Here is a 21,609-nt window from a genome sequence, read left to right as displayed (position 1 = left end):
GACCAGTGCAGATCTGAAATATGTACACACGAAAATGTGTGTGTGTGTGTGTGTGTGAAATGAAATAAATTCTTAGAAATGAACAAGTGAGTCTATTCTCCAACCTTTTACAAATCTGTTTACCACGACTTACAGCGATAAGTGCGTATGAACAAAATGTTAAAACGTTTAGTCAGTCGATGTACAGAGAAACTGAGCCACGAACCTTAAATTACAGTTATCGTAGAGATATCAAGTGGTTGGCAGGGAATTCTTTCGGCCGTAGCGTTTTCGCGTGCACTCAATGTTGGTGCATACGACGGTACGCGTGGATGCACACTGTAAACCTACCCTTCATCGCGCCGCCATGCTTGAATTATTTAATTGGATTCTGCATTTTAGTGCGCCAGTAAACGGTGTACACTGGCGCATGGATTAATTTTGCTTACCGGTCCTGAATGAGGAGAAACACGGAACGAGGCAGCAGTTTCAGAAATTCACGATTCGTTGCGTTTCCGGCCTTCCCCGTGTGCTTTCGCTTGTGCAAAAATCCAACCGGAGTTACGGCTCGAAGCTCGATAGATCGAATTTAAGGTTTTATCGCGCGTTTCCCGACTCGCCAAACGCATTTCCTATGGTCGCGAATTTTTAAATATTATAAATTATGAAACACGCACGTCGAGAGATCAACACATTTCGAAATCCCCGATAAAACCAGCTATTAATTTAACAAAGGATATACAGTATATCCCACTGGAACGATCGCTCGGTTTTCAAAGATTCAAAAACAATGTTAATTTCTATGAAATTTATTTGCCTTCCATACGTCAATTAGCAACTCAGCGTTTCTATTAACATTCATTACTCTTCGGATAAACGTTTCAAACTTCAGGCAAACAATTACGACAGCTTCCATATAAAATCGTATTTTTACAATATTTATTGCCTCGGTCTCTGAAGGACATCTATCAATTTTTATATTTACAGTACGCAATCGTGCATATACTCAACGCTGCAGCAGTGCAAAATTGCAGGATATTTTTCCATTAAATAACGTTGCAATAATGAATGCAAAAATCATAGAGTCAAAATCAGTGATAGAGAGAGAGAGAGAGATCTGCCCGATAATGATTTTAATTAATACGCGATCGAATTTAACAAACAATGAGTTGGAAGATGAATCGAGCGTTATCAATTTGACTGGCTGATTGATCCTGTAGAAAACACCCGTATGCAGTTTAACCGGAAACGAAATTAATTATCAATTATATCTATTCATCGGTGACTCCTTCATAAGTCGTTAACAAACCAATGATATTATTATTCACGGTATGTCATAAAATTAGCAGTCAATAATGTATAATGAGCCATTAAACGTTTAATGATATCCCATTGTGTTTATTTATAGGTACGTGTAAGTTTCTTTGCAATAATTTCTTTACAGTAAAAGGAGCTATAACAACGAAACACAAGATAAACACAATCAATTAATTGGATGGTAATAATTAGTCTCGTAATTCTTCGGACAATTAGATATTCCATGAAAGGTAGACTTTACCACAGCTTTGAAAATAAATGTTGGTATAGGAATTAAGAGGTGTATAAACAGCGCGTTAATTTTATGTTCAATTCAATCTATAATTGGAATTATGAATTAAACTTTATGAATTAAAATGTCTTGTTTCGTTTCTTTGAAAAGTGTTGCTCTTTTTTATTATCGATAATTGAATTATTTCAAGTGTCTGCAGAGAAACACAACTTCATCTATTCTCAGTTCAGTTTTCCCAAAAATATTCACTCAGCGACACGGCTAACAAATTAATACACCGACCTGAAACTTTTATCAACCTTATACAATAGATTAACGAGCTTCACGAATATTGTGGCAAGGATCGATAGCGCGTCTTGGTGGAAGCTGATGTAACAGTAAAGTGTGATTCTACAGTTTCTGTCCATCGTTTTAGTATACGCAGCTTCATGATATTTGGTCAGAATCGATCGATGTTGAACATAAGAAGCACGTTAGGTGTTTCAAACTTACGGAACAGTCTAACTCAAACAACGTTTTCTCCTCCAAAAGTGATATATACGTTTCCATTCGATTATTCGATAGCGTGTCATCGCTCCAATTGTAATGGAACACGAGTTGTTATATAAAATTCTGACTGTGAAAAGTACGAAATCTTGTACAATTACTCAATAACCTTTAAAATAAATTTCTCAATTTTTCGAAAACGACTATCGAAACGACAGCTATGTCAATGTCCGAGATCGATACCATCAATGTTCATCCTGCTGATGCAAAACAATGGAACAACAAATCGAGAAAAAAGAGACAAAGCGTGGTAATGGAAACGAACGCTGGGGAATATGTATTTGCACGAAAGACGAGGAAAGAGTCTGCGGGAAAGTTCGCCTTGTTGCGACATGGAAACAAGGCCGCGATGTGGTGGCGAAAAAGGAACGGGTTGATGGCCTGGTTCCCAGTGGGAAGAACGTGGGATCGGTTCATTGAGGCGGCGACTTCAAAAGGATTCGCGCGAACGGGGAAGTGGAATTTTCATTATCGGAATACCAGTCACTGTCAGTAAACCTTTTACTGCTTTGATAAGCGTGGCCGAGCTACGCTGAAAGAGGACACGAGAAGTAAAAGAGAGAAAAAAAGAAAAAGAAAAAAACGATCTCGTGGATGTAAGCTCGCTAGTCTTGCCTCTCGTCGTGACTGACTTCGAACGAGAAACTCGTACTTTCTTCCCTTAACGGACAGATTCCTCCGTCTTTGGAACGACGTGTTTGCTTGGACTAATATTTGTTAAAGAATGATCGTAGCAAAAGGCAAATCGAAATCATTATGTAGCAAGCGTTGCAGGAAGCTCACCGAATGGCTACGAGTGCGTGAAATTTGATTGTAATTGAACTAATATTATTGGTGAAGTTTTACACGTCACAAATTACATATTATTAGTACTAAAAACGTTGTTGTATAACAGTGACAAGCGATAAATAAGATAAATTAAATCTTGACGATTTACCATTTGATCTGTCTTTAACGACAAACACGTTACTTTTCGTCTGTGTATCAAAGATATTCACCGAGATAGACAATTTTAAAAATCCTAAAAAATTAACCTCGTGTCTACAACACCGCTGTAAAAATGTAAAAATGCCTGTCGTTTAGATCTCCGGTTGCTTACAAGCGATTTGATTTAACGCAAATAAACGTGGGTAACCACGAGTCACGAGCAAAGTTGGCCGTGGCGCCTTGGGGAAAAGGGGACTCTGAAGGGTAGAAGAGATGATGTCAGTCGATACGCTGCTCCCTGCGTTTCTCACGGAAAAATTGAAAGCGTTGTACGTACTGATGCTCGAGGAAACGTAGGACAAACCGTAAATTTAACCGGATGTTAACCACACATGTGTTTCGCGTCTCGGGGGATTTATCATCCTATCAAAATTCATCTTTCACGCAAGCGAAAAAGAATGTTGTCTAAAGAGTCGACGACATTTACACAACTATCGAATGAAATTCTCTTATTCATAGTACTCACCAAAGGGCCAGCTGGTAATGTAGAATAGCTCGGTTAGGTTGCGACGTGTCTCGCAGGAAGTTGGCGAAGTTATAATGCATCTTGGCGTTATGGGGAAGAGACCGCAGACCCGCCCTATAAACAAGAGGATTCGGGGTCAGAGACAGGGTCATCATCTCGACCTCGACGCGATCCCCGGCTCTTTATCCCGCCGCGGTTACATCTGATATCGTCTGGCCAATTGCTACCACGCGCGCGATTCTCGCTCGTGCGACAGCATTGGCGGTGTGCCCGCGGCGTTGTCCCACCAGTGACGAAGAGGCCCGCGTAAATTTTCGCGAAATTATGCCGCGATTCGGGGAATTTAGACTGGGGATTTCGTGCACGACGAATTACGAGCTTGCGTACCGAACGAACGACTAAGGGGAGAGTTTCAAGTTAGGGAGTAACGTGAATTGTGATTTCCCATTTTCTCGTTGGCTTTTCATTTGTAAACTTTTTGACTGAATATTTCTTTCGACTTCTGTATTACTCATTCGTAGACTAATGCGTCAAAGGTGGGGAAATATGGAGCATCAGGCTCCTCTTGCACAATCCTATTATACTAATGTAGATATACGATAATAAAAATATATAATGATAAGAATAAGAATGTAATATACATAGACCATAAAACTTAACGAGTTACAAGTCAGTAACGACAGAAAATTTTCTTGTAAGAAATTCAGTAATAAATTGAATAAAATTTTGGTAACAAATATATTATAAACGTGGAATTATCGAGGATCAAGATCCACTTGCACAATTGAACTAATATGATTAGTGAAATTTTCCGAGTCCTGAGTCGAATTACTAACATCAATAAATTGTATTAATATAAAACATAAATCTAAAAAATTATCTAATACGTAGGTCGATTCCATCCATAAATTAGTAATATTTGCAGATCCTCCTGCACGCCAATAATTTTGACATTAAACTCTTGTCTTCTATATTTTTATAATCTCCTCGATATTGGATATCTTTTACCTTATAATTGTAACTCTCGACTCCATAAAACTGAATACCCATTACCTACAGTGAAACCTCATATCCTTACATTTTTACAACCTTGCAGGTAATTTCTTTGCCACGACAATAAACTACTGTAGCTTCCATAAAGCGTGGAGATTTTCTCTACTTTTTTTCGGAAAATTCGATGCAAAAACGTTCGCCACGAATTTAAAAATATTCATAAAATTTCTCGAATGTCCCAAGAATAATGACGCAACTGAAAAACATTTCGACGCTTCGTTTGAAATTGTTTGAGATGAGCTTTAAGATGAAATTTAACTTCTCGCTCTCTTTTTCGTATCACGAACAAAGGAAAGAGAAGAAAAATACAATATCGAATATTATTTTTTCATCATCGATATAGGCGAACATTCAAAAGTTCGTGTCTGTCGTCCCTCGATCTCGTTCTATTATCGACCAGTTTGTTATCAGTTCAATGTTATGACAGCTTTTGCGTACGGTGAAAAATAATCGCGTGTTCCGACGATTCAAGAATTTCTGCGTAATCAAGCAAAAAAGGAAATGTCATATACTTTTTTCAAAACTCGTTGTTTTTTATCTCTTAAAAGCATCTAAACGTTTACATTACGAATTCATTAAAATTAACAAACTCTTTCGGCGAATGTAACGTTGTACGTATTTTTTGCAGAGTAAATCGTGAAAGACGCTAATTTCTTTCAGTCTTTGTTCTCGTGTTCATATATTCGATGTTTGAGTTTCTTTTTCAATATAATATCCTCCAAAATATATAAATCAATCGCACGAAAATATGTTTGAAAAGAGAGCGAATCGTTGAATGTAAAGTGCATGTCCAATAATTTTATAAACTGCATACGTTCATCAATATCGAAGCGTCTTATATCAGAAATATAGTGCCAGTACAGTTGACGTTTCGAGTGCAAAGTGTTAAAAAACTCGGCCGACAAACCTGAGAAGAGTTTCTCTGGACGTCCAGTCTCTGTTTCGAAGTATCGTTCTGTAGCATCCTAGGAGTAGAAGTAGAACGATTCCGGTCGTGATCAGACTTCTTCTGCGCGGAATAGCCGTCCAGCTGATTTGCATCCCATATACGACCAGAAGAATCCATCCAACGCTGTGAACATTCGTTGCTCGCTTGAGATATTTTCGAATCTGTTTTAACTTTCTCTAAAATACAGTAAAATCTTAAGATCTTTCAAGTGTAAAACTAACAAGTATTTTAATTACATTTCCAAAATTATACTGCATGAACATTTATATACGTATATTTTATTTTGTTTAAACGAACCAAGTTTATATTAATAGAAATTTTCAGTTTAGTCTACTTCTAAAAATATACATATACATGAAACGTTGTTCGTAAACGATTGTTTCTCTTCTCTCGATATTTTCTCCTTCTTTAAATATCTCCTATTCTGAAACACATATACAGTGTTTATTTTGAAAATTACAAGAAACGACAAGATTTTGTTAAATTACCTGGGCAAATAAAGTACACGTTCCGCAACGACGAATCCAACGGTAATAAAAAGATTGGATGCGGGCAAGAACGGCAGTACCAGGAACATCCAACCAAGAAGAAGAGGCGGGTGCCTCTGTTGCTGAAAATGAAACGAAGGTTGCTGCGTTAGACGCGGAAAAAAGCGTTTTGCCTTGGAAACGAAATTGTTCCGGGTTTCCCACGGAATATTGTGTCGCCCATTAACCACGTATTAAGTAAACTTTTTACGAGCATAGAAGACACGAATGGTTTTGTATCGCACGAACTGTCGAAATCGTGTCACGCACGTGTCAACCAAGTTCCGAGTATCCCTTGCGTGATACAAAACAAGGAAATTGTATAATTAAACCAATTATCCATTATTAAGGAAATCGAATGTATTTTCAAAGTTACACGAATATACAAACACGAAATTCTTATGGAACGGTTTAATGCGTAATTAAATTTACGAGAGAAACGTGAGAAAATAAGGAAAGTTACATCGCGATCAAACAAATAGAGAAACAGCAGTTTCTAGATAGAAAAGTCTAGAATTTTCGCGAAAGAATAACATCAAGCAACGCAACTAAACGATGCACATTAGTCTGGAACAACATTCGTATATATTCGACGTACGCGTTCTCAGCAGACTGTTTGTACAATTGCCAGCGGAGTATATAATCGACGTATCAGCAATAACGAATAATAGTGTCCGAAGTTCCAACGATGATGAAGATACCAGTGATTCTTTCATCGCTCCTTTTCGCTATTGTCTCGTCTAAAGTCCCAAGTCAAACGTCGAACAAGTATATAGTGGAACAGAAGGGCCCGGAAACGTGGTTAGAACGCGTGAACATCGTCAACGAGGAAACTATATCCAACGATGTTGAAGGAAAGAAGAATTCTTTGGAGGATGGACGACAGAAATCACGAGCGAACGAGGCTGGATTAACCCGGTGGGAAATGGGATCAGTGCAAGAGGCTTCGAGCGGAACTGATTGGGGAGGGTCGCTTCTTCGCCTCGCGGATAGACAGGTATGTTTGGACGCGCTGCGGATGATCAAAAGCCTTCCCGGCGTCCGACAGCGGACCGTTTGATTTTCTTCCGGTTTGTCGGATTCATTGAAAAATAAATCTTTGAAGTGACGAGCAAACGAATGTCGCGCTCTTCCCTTTTTAATCTCACCGCCGTGATATTTGAACTTTCATCAGCAATTTTTCATTACCGAATAGGGAAGAAAATGATTTCGATTAAAAGATTTGTCACTTTGTCAATTGGATTTTATAGTGAAATATTCGAATTGTAGCGTGGAATAGCGAAAAATACAGTTACTTTTTGTAAATACAATTACATGTTAGACGTGAAGATCTTAAAGTGATGATGGAAAGTTCTATGCTATGACATAGAATTGGTCGATCTGCCGACGTACTTATGGTGGTTTTTGAAATATTTCAGCAATTTTTCATTACCGAATAGAGAAGAAAATGATTTCGATTAAAAGATTTGTCACTTTGTCAATTGGATTTTATAGTGAAATATTCGAATTGTAGCATGGAATAGCGAAAAATACAGTTACTTTTTGTAAATATAATTACATGTTAGACGTGAAGATCTGAAAGTGAAGATGGTGAATTCTATGCTATGGCATAGAATTGGTCAATCTGCCGACGTACTTATGGTGGTTTTTGAAATATTTCAGGAATATTTCTATCAGAAGAGAGGTAGTGTTCCGCTTTCCGTTCCATGATCTTAATTCGTTCAATTTCTACCCCTAGTTCGTTTAATTTGAGAATGCGATATTGATATATTAAATGTTTCGATACTACATCCATGTTTTCAATTCGTTGTGTCAATTTTCGTGTATTAAAAAATCTCTACATCCTTACGTTCTAAACATTTTTTATAAGAGTTTTATAAAAATAAAGGAGTAGCACTGTTGTTATGTTAGTTATTATCTTATTTAATATTAATCCGCATATATAATTAATGTCATTAATGTTTTTCAAATATTCAAGCGGCTCACAATAACGCATATTTAATACCAAAATTAAAAATAAAAAATAAAGTTTTAATGTTGAATTTGTTGACAACGCGTTGAATTTGGAAATTGTTGTACGATACAAAAACGAAAAATGACTCTTAATGAATTTCAACCACGATCTTCTACTGTTGTAAAAATTCTATAATAAACATTGACAAAAACCAAAAATATCTGATTTCTAAGAAAAATCCTCATTAATTACATTGATCTTTACTCAAACACAGGATTCTGCTAGAGAAACAAGAAATCTGCCGCCTCTAATCTCTTTATTGAGACCAAAGCTAGAAAAGTCCGACTTTACTCTTCGCAAATCGCACGAAGATCGTCAACGAAGATCGCTACAAGACTACCGTATTTCGGACTACATGGTATTAACGGAAAATCTCAACAACGAGGACGAGGTTCAAAAGATTCTGGCGAATGCCAAGGCGCAATTAAGCACCGTGAAATCGGAAAACATGGGAAAATTCCGAAACAACGCTTTTGGCGACGATTGGCTCTCCTTTGTGTTGCCATTCAGATCAGGAATGGGATTCACGGAATCGCTGTTAAGGAGGTCAAACGCGAGTTACGATCTAGGAATACAGAATGAAAAATGGGTCGATGACACGAAATTTCTAAACACGAAACAATTTCTACAACATAACGAAGATATGGAAATTGATAAAAAGGACGCGTTCGGTAAAAGATACGAATCGTCTCTTTCGAACGAGAACAGAAACACGGGATATTTTAACGAATTAACAAAAACGTCTTGGATCACGGAACAGGCTGAAGACAGATACAAAAAACAACATCCTGAATCACGAGTGAAAGAAACAAGCAAAGATGGTTCAAGTACGACCGAAGAAAAATACGAAACAGATGCTGAATCACCGATGAAAGACACCGGAAAAGATGGTTCAAGTAGAAGCGAAGAAAAATATAAGAAAGCTTTTGGATCACGTTTGGAAGAAGCAGGAGAATATGGTTCGGATACACAGCCGAATAAAGAACGTTTGATCAAAAACGACGAACATAGGAACGAAGACTGTAATTACCGTGACGCGAAAGTCAACGTTGGCATAAAAAATGAAGAGACATTATTTAATGATATTTCGATCGATAACACAATGAACAGCGTAGTGGGAAGTGATAAACTCTCGACTGCAGAACTACCTGTGAAAATACTTCAAGCACACGATAAAACGAACCAAAATAAACGACCTTCGAGCGATAAATCGCTTTTCATTTCGGATCCGTTTGTTTTGCGAACGAAATGGGAAGGCGGCTCGAGACAGGAGAAAAAGGATGAAGAATCGAAGACAGTCGATGAATCAAACTCGGTGAAAGTGGATCAAAATATGCAAGGGAGGAAGTTAATTAGCAACGAAATACAGGACGAATCGTATCAAGATGTAAAATCCAGTTTACAGGACAGGAAGTTAATTAACAAGGAAACACAGGAATCGTATCGAGATTCAACGTTGCCGAATGATGAATCAGATTTTAATGAAAGCATCGATATTCTACGCGCAAGGAACAAAATGGATGAAAAGATGATATCGATGGAAAAGGAAAAGTCGATCGTGACAACGCAAGAGAAAAAAGATTCTTCGGAATTAAAAATACCGCAATTGTTAGATGAATCGTCGGACCTGAGAGAGCAGATGCAGAGATGGCAAAATCTGTACCAGGGAAATGAGAAGAATCTTTCGTTGAATTCCTGGCGTATCGACGAATCCCCGGCGACAAACACTCGCAAAGGTATTCAACAGGAATATGATAAACAGAAGAGTGCAGCTGAAGAAACATCAATTCACGTCGATGCAAACAAACGTGGCCGTGTGAAACATCGCGAGCGTATTGAAACGAAATCAACGTCTACCGAAGAGATGCGCGCTGAAAACGAGGAACGAAGAAAATCGTTGAATGACGATGGGCAGCAGAGCGAGATGGAGGGACGTAATGTTTCATCGGCAGATCGCGCCGATTACGCGCTGGATTCTGATGAAAATGTTAAACTCGAATGGACATCTTTAGAGGAAAGAGAGGAGGCGATAGCTGATGTGAAATCTCGAGAAGAGAAGTCCGATATGGGAAATTTAAAAGAGAAGAAGCACGAAGCGGAGGATCCTGAAACAGCAGAATTCCAGTTTGATGTAAATAGTAACGAGTTTGAGATAGAGAATATGAAGAATGCGGAATTTAAGATGAAATATTTAAGGGGGAAATATTCTACAGAAGAAAATTTACGAATGCAGAATGCAGAGGATATCGAAGGAGACGATATAAATAGAGGAAAATTTGGATTAGAAGATGTAGAGAAAGAGAAGTCCAAAGAAGAAAGTGATAAAAAGAAGGAACATGATATTTCAGGCACGAAGAAAACAAAGTTTGAAGTTGAGAATTCGCAAGGGAAGAAACTTCGGTTACAAGATGTGAATGAAGGAGATAAATTGGAGTCGAAAGGTCTGAAAAGGAAAAAATTTGATCCGGAAATTTCAGCGAAAAGAAAATTTGAAGCAGAAAGTTCGCAGATAGATAACGTAAAATTGAACTTTGGGCCGTGGGATGTAGCAGGGCAGAAATTTGAGTCGGAAGATTTACAGAAGAGAAAAAGTGAGGAACGAAATGTGGACAATGACAAATTTGAAGCGGGCGATTTGAAAGAAAAGGAAGTAGGCCCGGAAGATCGAGGCGAAACAGAATACGATCCGATAGTAACACGGGAAGATAAATCTGGGTCAATGAACGTAGAAACTGAGAAATTTAAACCGTCGGTTGAAGTATTGAAGCCACAGTTTCGCGAAGACAATCTGGTACTGACTTTGGATGAAATTTCAACGAAAAACGTTAAAAATATCGAACAATTTGATCCACGTGATACACAAATAAATATAAAACAAGGGAAGAAAATTGTGCAACAAGACAAAGAATCGTCGGAGAAAGAAAAGGATGAATTTAATAAAAATGACGAGGAAATAAATAAAAACCTTGAAGAGGACACAAAGGAATACGTAAAATACAAGCAATATGAAACTGACGAAAACTTAATCGTTAAGGCTAAAGACGATGAAATATTTAAAGAAGATCCCTGGAGGTATGACGTTACGTACAAGTACGAAGACTTACGTGCTATTCATGACGACGCGTTTGAAATTTCGAATAAAGAAAGTGAATCGAGAAAAAAAGAAAATGAGAAGGTTATTTCGTACGGAGGAGCAATGTACAAAGATGCAAGTGTTGATAAAGTATCCGGAGGTAAATATAAGCTGAAAGAGGATCCCATCGTAACAAATAAAAGAAAATACGAAGCAGATACGACGAAGGGAATAGGACTATCGCCCGTCGAAGAAGGAATGAACGAAACGAGTAGCAAAAATGAAGAAGAGCATGAAAAGTTATCTTTGAGTAAAGAAATTCTGGGAAAGAGAGATTTCAAAATAAAGAGTGATACTTCCGAAGATAACGATAAAAAAGACGTAAAGTCGAATCAAATATTCGATGGAAATGCGTCATCGATGGAAGAAAATAACGTATTAGTAAAAAGAACGCAATTACAAGCAGAACGTACGTTATCAGGAATAACAGACATTGCAGAAGAGGGACCATTTGTAAACGCTGGAATTCACGAAAAGAATAATAGAGCTCGTGTGTTATCAGCAAAAACAAATACCAAGGAGAAAGAACCGTTTAACGATCGAAGAATTTATCAAGAAATTCATAACATCGAACCATTGGAAAATAATGAAAAACATATTATACGTACGAAAGAACGTAAACCAAATAAATTATCGGAATATCAGACTGACGGAATACAAACATTAAATATTGAAAGCAATCAATTTTCCAATGACAATATTATTATTTCCAAGAAGGACAATTCTGCGAATAAAATTAATGAAATATTGCGAGAGTACGGGAACAGTGAGAAAGCATTGTTACCTGATTCGGAGGTAAATCAAGCGACGAGTATCAGTACTCGAACAGGAAGTCCCACAGATCCTCAAGGAAACGACGAATTCTCTACTGCGACTATCGAAGCACACGTTGCGAAACTACAAGATGGAAACAAAGAGTTTCGGCCAAGCGGAAATGACACGTCTGCAACTCCTGACGAAGATCAAATCGAAATTCGCGCGAATATCGGCAAATTAAGTAATACAGATGTCCACGCGCTTGGATATTCTGATAGACTTAACAAAGATAATAATCCTTCAGCTGGAGTTCACGAAGTATCTTTAGAAGAAAAGGAACCTGGAAAAAATAAGATGGCAACGTTCGAAGGAGTGTCGAGTGAAAATACGCGAAAGGAAGCTAAAGAAGGGAAAAAGGAAATTATAGAAGGTTTATCACTTTCAAATACTAGTGCAAGCAATGGAGAAGAATCGAAGACAGCGAAGGAAACACACGTGATTGGTGGTACCAAAGAAAAATATGATAATACTTTGGAGACATTGAACGAAATAGCTGCTCAATCGATTATTAATCTAACTGGATTTTTGAGTGACGAGTCTAAAGAATTTTCGTCAAAGGAGAGGCTAGAAGAATTCGGATCTGTATTTTATAATTCAAACGAAGAAAGTAACTTCTCAGATGTACATATCACTAATCCTCCAGTTTTCATTGATAAGACCGATCATGAAACTATCGATCCCGATGAAAGCAGTCAGAAATATATAATGTCTGGCCGTGAAAGCATTAACGCTGCATTAACAAAAATTGAAAATCTGGAGAAGGAATATTATGCGAAAAAGGAAATAGACGAAGCCTCGAAATTAAATTCAAATATCGATACGTCAACCGAATCATTAATTAAAACGAATGAATTAGATCTTCTAGGGAAACACAAGGATAAAGTAGTGGCAAATGATGTAAACTTGGAACAAGCGACTGAATCATTCTCGGCTTGGAGTTCCAAGTTCTCCGGTAATGGCGGCATCTCCGGAGAAGATAATATATCATCGACTGCAATTAATCAAGGATCCGAAGAAGAAACGGAGAAAGAGGAAATAACGGGACGTAACACGGCTGAAGATCATTCGTCTAAACACAGCGATTTGAAAATGATTAGTAATTTGTCAGTTATAAGCAGCGGCAGTACCGAGATAGGAGAACAAAATGAAGAAAGAAATTCTACGATAACAGATGAAGAACTGGACAGTGGCAACCTCGAAGGAAATCTTTCGAACGTTGCTAGATTATTAACGACTAAAAATTCTGCAGAAATTATGAGTTACTATAAAACCGAAGGGAATGGTAGTAATGTTGTTGAATATGAGAAAATAAATAAAAGCGACAAGGAAGATCGGACGAAAGAATCAGAAATCGATATATCTGGAAGGAATAACGAGTCTTCGATAGGTATTACGCAGAAACAAGCTGTAACGACAGGGAAAAGTAGATTAAACGACCCGTACGCCAAAGAAAGCGAACAAAAAGATTCTTTGAACGAAAGTGAATCGATTACGTGGGATTTAAATAAAGAGAAAACGCCCGTACAAGGGTCCAACACAAGCATCGAGGTGACTAAGAGTAACGATGCCGCCAGAGAAAGTAAAGAGTCATCACCTACGGCGAACACGCTAAAAATGTCGAAGAATAAAGTTGTATTGTCCGATTTAAGCGGCGAAAGTTTCCAGAAGAATGACAAGTTGGGCAAGAAGCAACACGAAACGTTGAACCATTCGAGTTCGGGTGAAACGAGATCGAAAGAAGATGAAATTACCAAGCTCCATACGAAAGTGAACGACAAGTACACGACGCCATCTGCAGAACGGCAATTAATCGAAAACGAAGTACTCGGAGCGTTCTCCGAAACGAGTACTCAACCTGCTTTGAATATCAGCGAAGCTCGCTCTCCAGACATGCACGAAAATACAATTAAATCTCGTTTACTTGAAGCAGCCACGCTACGTCCACTTAATTGGACCGATAACGAAGGATACAAAGACCCACTGGTCGAAGCTAGTTGGATACACAAAGAAACTCTTAACACTGGGACTTACGATCCTGACACTATGCATTTATCCAAATTAGATCCTGAAAGGAAATTATCTGAAATAGTAAAAGTGTCGAATGAAAAAGTTAAAAGTTCAACAGACAGAGTAGAAAATATTCCGAAAGAGAGAGGATATGATATTACTTACAACAATATGAAAAGTTTGAGAGGCGATGAAACAGAGAAAGTAGCTGAAAATATTTTCAATGGATTTAACGACATTTCTGTCGAAAGCAATAATGAACATATGGGAACAATACAGGACAATAAATTTATGAACAGTATTGTGGACACGTCATATGCAAGCGTGTCACTTAACGAAAGTGACTACAGGATAGACGGCGAGGTAAATGCCAGGAGACAGGAAAACATAGATCTTTCGCACGAGAATGATCTATTAGGCGTGCGAGAGAATGAGAATATAAAAAATACGGATGCAACTGATATATTGGATCAAAAGTATGACCTAAATGAAAAATATTCAGAATTGGATATTAATGACGAAGACTATAAACCAAAGATATCAACCATTACAGATGCTACACAAGATCAGGATAATTTGTTGAAAAATAGTAAACAAGAGAAGAATCCTCTGTTGAAACTTCTTTTAAACAAAGCAAATGATATGCAAAATTTGAACAACGAAATAAAAGGATCACATATGAGTGATAATAGTTCTGAGAAAAATAACGAATCTTCGGAAGCACGAGCAAAAATCAAGCTTGACGAGCTAAATAAAGAAACATTTGAAGGGAAGGCAACTCAGGAATCAGAAAGTTACGAAGATAAATTACATCTATCTGAACAGAGAATATCACAGTCCGAGGAGAATTTGTATGAAATACCCGAAGACGGAAAAGAAACACAGATACAGAAAGCTTTAACCGAAGCTGAAATAGCGGTAACTGAGTTTCCTCGAGTAAAGGAACAACAACAGAAGAATATCTTAGAAAAGGAGGAGGAAACGTATACTAAAGCGGGAGATAAGCATATTTCAAGCGAAAATCACTTAGAAGATCCTGATAGAGGTAATGTTAGTTGGAACCAGTTAAATCCAATGGAAATTACAGATTCGAAGAGTAACGATGACATATCATTAAAAGAACATTATAAACCAAAGATACAAGGCACATCAAGCAACTTGGAAGACATTGATTCTGAAATATTAATCAGATCTGATAGCACATCCGATAAGATTATGAATGATTTACAGAATAAATACAAAGACTTAGCTCTGGATATAAATGATCCACAGAAGATGACTTATGATTCAAATACACAAGATGAATTGAAGCTAAATTCAAAAGAAGTGGGTCACCCTGGGACATCAATAAAATCTTATTATACATCCAATGTTACTGAAAATAACATACACAATCAATACCAAAATCCAACCCTAACAGTAACTGAGCCACTGAAATTGGCTTACGAAACAAAAATACAAAAATTATGGCTCAATTCGGAAAATGATACTAATTCTAGCGTATCGATCGGATCTGGCTATACATCTAACGCTATTGCGAGTGATTTACACGATACACTCAGGGATCCAGCTACGAGTATAAGTAACTCAAAGAAAGTCATTTATGAATCATACGCACAAGATGAATCGGGACTAAATTCTAGCGTGTCAATCGGATCTGGCTATACATCTAACGCTATCGCTAGTGATTTGTACGATACACTCAGGGATCCAACTACGAATGTAGGTAACTCAAAGAAAGTCATTTATGAATCATATGCACAAGATGAATCGGGACTAAATTCTAGCGTATCAATCGGATCTGGCTATACATCTAACGCTATCGCGAGTGATTTACACGATACACTCAAGGATCCAACTACGAGTGTAAGTAACTCAAAGAAAGTCATTTATGAATCACATGCACAAGATGAACCGGAACTAAATTCTAGCGTATCAATTGGATCTGGCTATACATCTAACGCTATCGCGAGTGATTTGTACGATACACTCAAGGATCCAACTACGAATGTAGGTAACTCAAAGAAAGTCATTTATGAATCATATGCACAAGATGAATCGGGACTAAATTCTAGCGTGTCAATCGGATCTGGCTATACATCTAACGCTATCGCGAGTGATTTCTACGATACACTCAAGGATCCAACTACGAATGTAGGTAACTCAAAGAAAGTCATTTATGAATCATATGCACAAGATGAATCGGGACTAAATTCTAGCGTGTCAATCGGATCTGGCTATACATCTAACGCTATCGCGAGTGATTTGTACGATACACTCAAGGATCCAACTACGAATGTAGGTAACTCAAAGAAAATCATTTATGAATCATATGCACAAGATGAATCGGGACTAAATTCTAGCGTGTCAATCGGATCTGGCTATACATCTAACGCTATCGCGAGTGATTTCTACGATACACTCAAGGATCCAACTACGAATGTAGGTAACTCAAAGAAAGTCATTTATGAATCACATGCACAAGATGAACCGGAACTAAATTCTAGCGTATCAATTGGATCTGGCTATACATCTAACGCTATTGCGAGTGATTTACACGATACACTCAGGGATCCAACTACGAGTGTAAGTAACTCAAAGAAAGTCATTTATGAATCATATGCACAAGATGAACCGGAACTAAATTCTAGCGTATCAATCGGATCTGGCTATACATCTAACGCTATCGCGAGTGATTTGCACGATACACTCAGGGATCCAGCTACGAGTATAAGTAACTCAAAGAAAATCATTTATGAATCATATGCACAAGATGAACCGGAACTAAATTCTAGCGCATCAATCGGATCTGGCTATACATCTAACGCTATCGCGAGTGATTTACACGATACACTCAAGGATCCAACTACGAATGTAGGTAACTCAAAGAAAGTCATTTATGAATCATATGCACAAGATGAATCGGGACTAAATTCTAGCGTGTCAATCGGATCTGGCTATACATCTAACGCTATCGCGAGTGATTTGTACGATACACTCAGGGATCCAGCCACGAGTATAAGTAACTCAAAGAAAATCATTTATGAATCATATGCACAAGATGAATCGGGACTAAATTCTAGCGTATCAATCGGATCTGGCTATACATCTAACGCTATCGCGAGTGATTTGTACGATACACTCAGGGATCCAGCTACGAGTATAAGTAACTCAAAGAAAATCATTTATGAATCATATGCACAAGATGAACCGGAACTAAATTCTAGCGTATCAATCGGATCTAGCTATACATCTAACGCTATCGCGAGTAATTTACACGATACACTCAGGGATCCAGCTACGAGTATAAGTAACTCAAACAAATTCATTTATGAATCATATGCACAAGATGAATCGGGACTAAATTCTAGCCTATCAATCGGATCTGGCTATACATCTAACGCTATTGCGAGTAATTTACACGATACACTCAGGGATCCAACTACGAGTATAAGTAACTCAAAGAAAGTCATTTATGAATCATATGCACAAGATGAATCGGGACTAAATTCAAAAGAAAAGACGGACCCTGGTACATCAGCCGGATCTCATTATACGACCAATGCTGTTAAGAGTAATTCACATAATAAATCTAAAAACCCAACTATAAGTGCAAGTGACTCAAAGAAAGTGAGTTATGGGTCAAAAGTAAAGGATAAGTCAAAATTCACTTTGGAAGACGATGCTTACTCTGATATATCAGTAAAATCTTATTTTACATCAGACGCTAATAAGTATGATTTACATAGTGAGTACCAGGAACCAACTCTAATCGTAATTGATCCACTGAAGATGACTTACGAATCGAATATACAAGATGAGTCAAAACTCGATTCAAGAGAAAAGACTGACTTTGGAATATCAGGCGAACCTCGCTATGCATTTGGCGCCGATAAGAATGATTTACATAACGAAGACCAGGACTTAACCCAAGTTGTAAATGACCCAAAGAAATTGATATACAAATCAAGTATATATGATGAGACAAAGCCCAAGCTCAAAGAAGATTTAACTAGAAAATTAGATTCGAACGAAGAGGCTGACTCGATTATGTCAACCGAACCTTACAGTGATTTACATAGCGAATCTAATGATTCACCCATAAGCGTTAGTGATGAGTTAGCGAAAGTACTTTATAAATCAAATATAGACAATAAATCGAGCTTTGATTCGAAAAAAGATGCTGACTCTGATTTATCAGGGAAATATTACTCCATATGGAATACTACTAACAGCGGTTTGCATAATAAACCTAAGGACTCAGCTGCAATTTTAAATGATTCGAAGAAAGTTATTCACGAATCAAGTGTAGAAGACAATTCAAAAGAGAATATCGATACTGATATACCGGTCGAATCTTACTTTACATCTAACGTTGAACATGATTTACACAGTCAATACCAGGACCCAGAATTAGTGGTACTTGAGCCACTGAGAATAACTTATGAATCGAAAATGCCAAAACACTCGATACACCATACAAAAGAAGATACTGAATCTGATATATCGAACAAATCTCAGTATACATCTAGTACTGTTCACAGTAATTTACGTAACGAATTCAGAGATCCAGCTCAAACTGTTTCTAGGGAAAGTATTGATCGACATAATTTGAAAACTATAGCGAATAGTGAAAATATAGTAGAAAACGAATCTACTCAATTTATAAAAGATGGAAAAACACTTCCAATTTCTGAACTTCCCGATCAGTCTTCGTTATTCACAATTTTTGAAGAAAGACCAGAAGTAAATACGCGTGGAGTAAATGCGCTCTCAAATATCCCAGTGATTGGAAATTCTACAGACGCACATCGTTCTTTCGAAAAGAAAGAAAAAAGCACGAAATCGAACAACCCCTTGTCTCGTGTTTCTGGAACGATATTATCCGGCCGAGACAGCGAAGAAATTCCAGACGCTAAATTCGTAAAGGAACTGCAACCTAGTTCGGAAAAGTTGGCAAAATCATGGGCAGAAATCGTGAATAAAAGCGAATCGTCCAGCCCTGTATCTTCGAAGAAGTTTAAATCGCATTCCGATGAAGCAGAATCTGCGACATCAGTGAAGTTCTCGTCGTATAAGATCTTAGATAAAGTTTTGGAGACCGAAGATGCGAATAACAATTTATGCGATATCCTCAGATCTAGTTCCCTGTTTACACATTTTCAAGATGATGCATGGGATGACGAAGATTCAAGCACGTACGATGTATCGACCGGCGTGCTACCATCAAACGTGGTCAATGTGAAAAGCAAAAGCTATGAATCTGCGAGTATGCTTCAGGTAAGCACAGTTGAAGAAGCTAATACGCTTGATGATTTTCATTATTCGAAATTTCAAAATAAATTTTATGTTATTAGTTAGCTGCGATTTTTCTGTCATTTTGAAACCAATTGTATTTTCCTAACGTTAAATATTTTTTCAAGTTTGAGCAAAATATGATAGAGCTATTGATATGCGCAATTTCTCGTTTCAATTTTATGTTAAAAGTTCTCCTAAGGCGTCGACTACCACTTCGATCGTTAAAATAAGGAAAAGATTGATATATAAAAATCTGAAAATCGTAGTAAGATCAAAATCAAAGTTTCAATTGGAAAACCCATAAATGAACCAGAACATACAGTCAATCACAAAATCTACAATACGTACACTCTTTAAATTAAAAATATTATGGCAAAGACTTTAGCTCCAATAATATTTTTGGTATCAAATTTTATATCAAGTAAACCAAGACAAATATTCCAAAAAATGACATTTCATTAGGGAGTAGAAATATTTTATATTTATAATATAATTATAAGCTAATACATTTTACATTTTCATTTTGCTTCTATAGGAGTCAGATGAAGACAAAGTGGATGTTTATATAGTGAAACAAACTTCTGAAGGGCCCGTAAAAATCGCACACGTAGAAAATATGGAACCTCTCATCGTAACCAGTGACGAGATTTCAAAGAATATTTACGATAGCATAGTTAATATATTCAACAGAAATCGAATCAAAAGTGGCTCGTCGGCTACGTAACAAACGATTCAATTTAGAATATTTGTTATTTCATATGCTTGGTAGTCGTCAGTGAGTTATCATAGTGTTAGTAATTTATTCAACAAACATATATTTCCATCAAAGAATCAGAAATATAAGAAATATGCTTTAAATATTAAGAGATCGATGTCACACGTAAAGTTTGCATTTGTTCTCGTTAACGTTAATTAACGCTGTCATACAATCAATGGAGCATAACAGAGAAAAGTATAGGTACATTTCGTAAGCCATTGAACACTTCTCATTAATTAACTAATTAAAGTATTAAACAATTGAAACATTAAGCAAAATCAATTGTGCTATTATGCAAAACATCGAATTGTAAATACATATATATGTATACATCAATAATAAAAATTACCTTCAATTGTATGAAATTACTATTTAATTCGCCACTACCATCATAATATTTATATTATTATATTATAATAAAAGTACATATAGACGCACATGTACATGTTTTACGCAACTGAGACTCGCTATACGTCTGACAGTGTAAAAAATGGAACAAAATTTCTTTCGGGAAAATTAAACTCGAATGATAAGTGACAGCGTCGTTTCGAAACTGAGAGAGTTTTACAAATTTGACGTGATCTCTAACTTTGCAGATAAAGCTATAAACGTTTCCGTACGCCAATCGATAACGCCTATTTATAAAAGCGAAATTAATACGTTTAATTTCAATTTTGTAGAACTTGTCGTATAAAAGGCAACGTAACGTGTAACGCAATATTCATGTGATAATGTTTCCTTGTCTTTCATACATGATTATCGTCTTGTCAGCAAAATTAATTATTTTCCTTATAAATATTCCAACAAATTATTTCAATAATTTTACACAAATCAAAAGTAATTGTATCACAAATACAATTAGATTGTTTTAATTTCAATGAAATGTTCGACTTGGTAAAACATTTATCCATCTGCTTTCATTGAAATACGTTTTAAGCGATCGAGGGCAACGATCTGCAATATTATTTTTTTCTTTTTCTCTTTTATACCGAAATTACCACCATTTATCATGAGTAACGCGAGTAAATAGCCGTGAAAGAAGGAGGATAGACGATGAAACGATTACAGGGCGGGAAATGTGTAAATGCAAGGTAACAGCGGCCAGTTGTCGTTGCGTATTTCAAAGATGTGTTAGGCGCGAATCAATTTCGGGTCAGCAGTTTCGTGATCAGCAGCTGTGTGCGCTCGTTGCCCGTTTCAATGCGTTCAACGGGATAAACGGGAAAATTACTGTCCGGCATATTTGCATATCTCCGTAAAACCATCGTAGATTTATACTCATATTGATTCAGCAAAGAATATGAACATTTTCTATTAAAATATTAATTTACCTCTCTCTTTCTCCCTCTTCCCCTCTACTCCTTTTTAGACACATATTTATAATTGTCTGTATTCTTTGATTTACATTTTTATATTCTTTTTATTAATAATATTGTACATTTGGATACTCCCTTCACAATTCATATGAATTCACTAGTTTCTTTATTTAGAAAATATTTAAATTAAATCCTTTTAATTCATCGAGATT

The 21,609-nt window shown here is 36.9% G+C and overlaps 1 protein-coding gene across 3 annotated transcripts in view; it reads right to left on the bottom strand.

Annotated features, from left to right (window-relative positions):
• Positions 1-21,609, bottom strand: part of LOC117214864 (protein O-mannosyl-transferase TMTC1-like) — a 280,632-nt gene that overhangs the window by 45,343 nt on the left and 213,680 nt on the right. For all 3 annotated transcript variants that reach the window (XM_033461241.1, XM_033461239.1, XM_033461240.1), the window contains exons 8-10: positions 6,018-6,139; positions 5,488-5,652; positions 3,528-3,641 (exon numbers count right to left, since the gene is read on the bottom strand). In XM_033461241.1, the coding sequence (XP_033317132.1) occupies positions 3,528-3,641; positions 5,488-5,652; positions 6,018-6,139 (401 nt within the window). The remainder of the gene's footprint in view (positions 1-3,527; positions 3,642-5,487; positions 5,653-6,017; positions 6,140-21,609) is intronic.

This window comes from Bombus bifarius, unplaced genomic scaffold, assembly GCF_011952205.1.
Source record: "Bombus bifarius isolate JDL3187 unplaced genomic scaffold, Bbif_JDL3187 scf7180000009243, whole genome shotgun sequence".
Classification (NCBI taxonomy): domain Eukaryota; kingdom Metazoa; phylum Arthropoda; class Insecta; order Hymenoptera; family Apidae; genus Bombus; species Bombus bifarius.
The sequence above is the reverse complement of the archived record's forward strand: the minus strand, read 5'-3'. Positions and strand labels throughout refer to the sequence as shown.